The sequence below is a fragment of the Acromyrmex echinatior genome, chromosome 19 (genome assembly GCF_024713525.1).
Source record: "Acromyrmex echinatior isolate Ae372 chromosome 19, ASM2471352v2, whole genome shotgun sequence".
NCBI lineage: Eukaryota > Metazoa > Arthropoda > Insecta > Hymenoptera > Formicidae > Acromyrmex > Acromyrmex echinatior.
The window spans coordinates 4007660-4014297 of record NC_141870.1 but is presented as its reverse complement, the minus strand read 5'-3'; the positions used below and the strand labels follow the sequence as shown (position 1 = coordinate 4014297).

At 33.1% G+C, this 6638-nt stretch overlaps 1 protein-coding gene across 1 annotated transcript; it reads right to left on the bottom strand.

Moving 5' to 3' along the window:
- Positions 1-216: 216 nt before the first annotated feature.
- Positions 217-5877, bottom strand: LOC105147855 (uncharacterized). The gene is made up of 13 exons (XM_087415926.1): positions 5555-5877; positions 5383-5488; positions 5173-5305; positions 4984-5097; positions 4790-4911; positions 4515-4711; positions 4291-4439; positions 4135-4200; positions 3868-4025; positions 2848-3789; positions 2538-2768; positions 2378-2439; positions 217-1041 (listed from the first exon to the last, which is right to left on the bottom strand). The coding sequence occupies exons 2-13, from the start codon at positions 5422-5424 to the stop codon at positions 930-932; spliced, it is 2328 nt and encodes a 775-aa protein (XP_087272052.1). The 5' UTR covers positions 5425-5488; positions 5555-5877; the 3' UTR covers positions 217-929.
- Positions 5878-6638: the final 761 nt, after the last annotated feature.

The following is a 6638-nucleotide window of genomic DNA, read 5'->3' as shown; positions in this document are numbered from 1 at the left end:
ACAAGTCATATGTTATTTCGTATTAATGTTATATAATAATAACATTAAATATATACATCTAGTCAAACGTAATAGTCATATATATTCCCTCCTTGGTCTTTCTTTGGCAGAAACACCCGTTTAACCTAAGGAATATAAAAGTCCAAGGCATTGAACTTAAAATAGTAATATCAAAAATATTTATATATAATATGCCTTAACATAATCCTATTAATATTATTATAGATATGGTTAATAATGGATAAAACAAACATTGAAGTAGAAAATCACAGGTTACACTTGTATCTGAAAATGCAGATTTATTTAATAAAAAGGACACTATAAAAAAAGCGTTGAAATTAATATACTTGGGACACCGTCGTAACTGTAACACGTGCAATACTTTTTTGTCTAATCTAAAATAATAATAATAAATAAATTTAAAGATAACTATATGTCAAAGCATTCTATGCACACTGTAAGATTGCAATAATCCATGTTATTTCCGGACGTCCATCTCTGCAGGTATCCTCAACAAATACATAAAAAAGCAATTTGCTAAGACATAAATTAAAAGATCAAGGAAAATTTTTATAATATGCTTACCACAAAATATTATTTACATTAATAATATACTACGGTCTAAGAGTATTAAGAAAATAGTGCTAGATATCTATCTGAAACATGTTATTTTCTCAAAAATTTAATTACTTATGATTTAATTACTTAAATTATACATCCACATAATTGTATATTAAATTTTAAAAACTATAATTGCCAATAACAAAATTGTATTAAAGAAGAAAGTCTTAAAAAAATAATTAAAGATAAACGCTTCCTTCAAAAATACAATCTTTCTACTGGTACATCTTTTTATAATATGACATTTCAATATGACATTTCCAATTTCCAAAAGATATCCAGCAATTTTTCAAACTAAATACTCTTAGTTACAGACCTGGATGTGGAGGTGGCATTAGCATCTTGTTTCGATCTCCATGTGGTAGACCCGCAGGTGTGGGTGATGGACCATGTAAGGCTTGCTGTTGTCGATCACCTTCTCTGCTTAAACAATGCAGGTGCGAATTATTAATTCCAAAATAATAATTTTACAGAAACGTTTCAAGCATTAAGACAAAAATCACCTGATGCACACCCTCGGATACTTCTGAAATGTGGAAAATACCTGGTTTTACCAGATCACAGTTAATTATGTGAAACTTACATTTAGAATATTCCAAAGAACGTAATTGTAATGTCGTAGGACATTATAATATACGTTCAGATAATCTATGTATCATTATTTTAATTTCTATTCTGCAAAGTAGTAACTATCATCGCACATTCCGTCTCTTTTGGCTCATTACTTATACTAAAGAACATGTATTGGTGATTCTGGCAGAAGCTTTTATTTAGTGATTTTAATATAGAATTATGTGTGTAACATGAGGAAAATGCAAGTATATTATTATCTTTGCATTATATATTGCAAAGATAATAAAATTACATATTTTTCAAAATCTATACAATCATGCAAAATTCAAAGGAAGGAATAATATTTTGTGTGTGGAAGAGCAAGACATATCCATAATTATAAAATTATTAACTATTTATAAATATGCAAAATTAATATTTTTCATCAAATTAAATTATTTTCAAAAGTTGATACGCTTGAAAATAATTTATATCTTACATGGATATATCTGGATCTTACAACAAATAATTATTGTTCATATAGTTATTAGATTTTGGAGTATAGTAATAAATATATCTGTGAATAAAAAAATATCTATTACAAAAATTTCATAAAATATTTAAATTTTCATTTTCTGCACTTTTAACATTATCGTGCAACACCTTATAATGCAAAAGCAGGTTTCTGTAAAAAAAATGACAATAATGACTTACATTTTCTTCATGTAATTCTACAACAATTTACAAATTTGCACTTGCTACAAGTGAAGCATAAGCGATCTGAAGCAGTTGTTTCTTTATCAATTTCTTTCTTCATATAAACTTCTTTCTAATCTTCGATTAAATTCATTGCACATTTACGCTATAATATCCTATGATTCTGAAAATTATCAGCTTTTTTTTAGTAATGTTTATTTGAAATTTTACACACTTGGTAGATTAACTTTATTCAAACGGACAAGTTTTTTTCATCCAGAGTCTACCAAGGTATAACTAGATATAAAATTATATAATATATAAAGTAAAGTTACGTTCATTTATATACTCCTCTGTTGTACATAAGTAATATGTACATAAGTACATGCACCTGTTTACCTTTTATATAAGGAGTATATAATGTAACTTTATCAAAATTACATTAATTTATACATTATGACAACTCTATAAAAAAAAAACAGTTATATTCTCTCTTTCTTTGACTTACCCTGTGCCGTGCCGTTGCGCAGGTAATGGAGCACATTGATACGGCGGTGGTGGTGGTGGTTCCTGTGACATACATTTTAAAAGAGATTAGCAAGAGAATGTTATATGATTTCATAACATATTTCAATCTGATATGCATATATTTGCAGACGATATTTTACCTGACCTCCTTCAACGTCTGAAAACCTTCTTTTAACTCCATGTGATTTTTGCTGTTCTGGCGAATCGGGCTTTTGCTCAAATTGCTGATGCGGCGGTTGCATTGCATAATGTATTTGCGTTGGTATATGACCATTTTGATATTGTATATGTTGAGAATGATATTGTATTTGAGTTTGAACTTGCGGTGGAGGTACGTTATGAAGAGGTATATTCTGCGGTGGCATTTGCATCTATAAATAATTACGAAAGATATTACATATTTTTCACGCATAACGGAAAACAAAGACACAGAATGTTAAGCATCATTACCTGCAATTGTCCTTGTGGTTGTGGTATCTGCTGCTGAGCTTGGTACAACCACGGAGCATTCTGCGGTGGAGGCGGTTGCGTTGGTGGCGGTACGCTGGTAAGAATATTCATGGAATTCGGCATCTGGCTGATTGAGGGCGGTGGTACTATTTGTGGAGGAGGTACCGGCTGTGGCAATGGTCCCTGTTCTACCGGACCCTCCTGATGCTGAATTTCGCTGCCGGGAGGAAGCGGTGGTTGTGGATGGTGTTGGGGAGACTGAGCGTTAGGTACTAAGAAAGTTTGCGCAGACGGTGGTGGAGGTACTTGTAAATGGAACGGCGGTGCGTGACCTTCGAATTGTGAAGATATTATATGTTGAGCGACAGCTTGAGATTGCTCATGATTCTGTTGCAACTGAGATGGAACAATGTGCTCGCCAGGTTGTAAGACAAACTGCGTTTGCGACTGCGACGCAGGTGCCTGTACCTGTTGATACTGTATCTGATAAGTTTGGGGGACAGGAGGAGGTGGTTGATTTGGCGGAAAATTCGGCGGTGGAAAATGAAGATGCAACAATGGCGGTGGTGGTTGTTGCGTTATATTGAGCGGCGCCGCTGGAGGAGGTTGTTGTAAATTGACGTTAACAGTTTCGATAATTCCTTGGGACGGCGTAGCGGGCCTTTGTACGTTTGGTTGCGTATATACATACGACACTGCCCCATTTACCGATGCGCTGTTGCTCGTTATGAAACTCTGCTGCGCGGGACTTTGCGGCGGTGGTTGACTCATAACATACATTTGCGCCACAGGTTGTGGCGAGGATTGCGATCCTGGTTGAATTCCCTGGATTTGTAATGGTTGACCGGGATGTATCTGATACTGAACTTGACTTACTGTTGATGGAGGACCGATTAATTGTACTTGTCCAACAGGTGGTGGTGGCATAAAAGTTTGTATTTCCTGTAATAAAAATGTTTACAAAACTTTTTTTTTCAAGAAGTTTTAGTAATATCACTTAATTTGAGTTTGATAACATACTTGAGCTTGTGGAGGTGGAACTAATGGTCCAGTGTGAGGAGGTATATGTACTCCTGGCGGAGGAACTGATACACCAGGTCCTGGAGTACCAGCTACAGTAGCCGTAAGAATTGTTGCAGGCAATGTTACAACATTACTTTGTGAATGTTGTATAATATCTGTTACACAAAATGTGAATATGTATTGAAAAATGTACATCAGCTATAGCGAAAAAAAATTTTATATTTTTATAACAATCATTAATAAGACATAATTTGTACAACTTACCTTGATGCTGTATTGCAACTACATTTGGCTGGCCTAAGCTACCAATATTCATAGTTTGGAATTGGGCTGCCAATTGAAAAAAAATTATTTACAATTTAGATATATGTGGCTAGTAATTATCTTAATTCTGTAAATTAAGTAATAATAAATACATACCTTGTGGTATCTGTGATTGTTCTATAACTTGTTGAGGTTGTACTGGTGGTGGTTGTTGTTGAATGTAGGTTTGTAATTCAGATTGTATCGTTTGAATTAAATTAATAGCCAATTGTTTTGCATTTTGCAGTGCTTCTGGTTTTGGATGCCTAAACAAATATTTATTAATAGTATCTTATCTGACTATAATTACTATATGTGACAAAAATCTCAGACGTTCTTACTCTATGTATAAATGAAGTGGTTCTGGAGATTCTGCTCCCAAAACTGGATCAATAAACTGAGATCCTCTACCTCTTAAGGTTACATTTGCACCAGTTTCGCCTCTAATATAAATTAAATTTGCATCACCTACTCCTAGTATTCGTCCACGTGAATCAAAACCTTGTGGTGCATTCTCGATACTAACGCAAATCTTTTCCTAATAAATTACACATATCAAACAATAATATATAAGAAACTTGTAATTATAAATGAGATATGAATGAAAGATATTTACTACACTAGTAACTCCAGAATGTAAGCTCATAAGAGGAGGAGGAGCATTTGTAAACCTGCTTGGTCTATTTAGTGAACTCTGATGTTCCGTTTTAATAATTTCATTGATTTTTTGTATCGCCACTATTAAATAAAATATCTATTAAGTATGTGAATCAGTAATATTAAAGCATTAAAAAATAATAGAATACATACAATCAACATTATGTTTTGTGTGTCCTTGTATATAAAGATATAATGGCCTCTCATTTGGACAACGTAACTTTTCTTGTTCCGTCATAAAACGTCCACGCGTTGATACAGTTGCTCCTATAAGTTAAGGCATAATATTTATGTACATTCGTATAAAAAATACATAAAACACAAGCTAAAAAAAAATTTTACCTGAATATGAATTAATTTCATCTTGCGTGTAACCTTTAGTAAGTAAGGTCCTAGCACTAGGTGGTGTCTCGTTAATCTCAAATTCTGATGTATAAGTTTCTCCATTTTTAAATGCTGCATTTGATGCTGTTAACTAATTACAAAAAATATATGGAAAATATTAATTTAAAAAAATATAAAATAACTCACTTATATAAATTACATATATACCTTATTGTTGGAGTCAGAACCTCTTATTTTTCCCTTAGCCATAGAGATAAAATGTACACTACTGGAAACAATGTGGTAATTCTCATGATCCCAACATTTTCATGGGCTGTGAATTTAAATTAAAAAGTAAGCCAAGCTAACGAATCCAGAAGGATAGAATGCAACAATTTACCTCAGCACGCGCCATAAAATTCTGCCAAGCACAGAAGCTCATAAATCATTGGAGCAATAGGTTAAACTTCAATGTAAAGGAGATTGACAATCTCACATCACAAACTCACACTTCTTTGTACAGTTATCTTAAATGCTTCAAGTGCATATAAGTATTATATTGATTACGTATTTCTTACGTACCAGTAGTCAAATGTCGCTTGCGAAATAAAAATTCATTCAACCATAACTTAATGCTCTTCTTGTGTGAATAGGATAGAGAACAGAGATAGAATAAGCAATAGAAAGTCCCGGACCGAGAGTGCGGACTGTGGATATGTTCGCGTTTAGAATCGTCTTTGTCAGCGCCTTTATGTGCACAAAACATGAACTACGTAGCAATATCCACGAATATTTCTGATGGGTAACACGTTATATTCGATCTTTTAATTGTTTCGTCGGTTTTGTCAGAGAAAAACCAGGATGCCGTTCCATGTATGTACACGGAATCGGAACGACGGATTTCTCATTAAAAAATTGAGTTTACTACAATTCCATTCCATAAGAAATTTCTCTACCCGTCCCATGTAGCCGGAACAGAATGGAAACAGACGAAATGTCGCTTCGCTCGCCAACTAATTTGCTTAATCAATATTTCGTTATTTTAATGCGACTAAAGCAGTAATATGCATAATTTGTGCAATTATTTTACCTATAACATTGCTTTAAATATTCAAAAATAAATGAATTATAAGAGATATATTTTGTTACTAAAATTCCATTGCGTTCCAGCTACATGGGACGGGTAGAGAAATTTTTTATGGAACGGAATGGCATGTTCAGTTGAGTTGAATCTAAAAATTGAAACGAGAATATTCAGAAACTTTTTTTGTAAATCTACAACGATAGATGAAGAAGCGATATTATTACTAATGTTAAAATTATTGCGAAAGGCAAGAAATGTGCCAAATTGGCAATTCCAATACCCAGCAAACGAAAATGGATTGAAATGAATTGAAATGGATTCAGATTTTCAGAAATATTGATTCACGAATGTTAAAATGAATGCTTTTCAATCCTGAATGCATTTTTATTCATTTGTAGGA

Coding starts and splice junctions, on each gene's coding strand:
- LOC105147855 (XM_087415926.1), bottom strand. CDS start 5,424: ATGGCTAAGGGAAAAATAAGAGGTTCTGACTCCAACAATAAG. Junction 4,026..4,134: donor AGTTGCAATACAGCATCAAG/GTAAGTTGTACA, acceptor TTTGTGTAACAG/ATATTATACAACATTCACAA. Junction 3,790..3,867: donor TTCCACCTCCACAAGCTCAA/GTATGTTATCAA, acceptor TTTTTATTACAG/GAAATACAAACTTTTATGCC.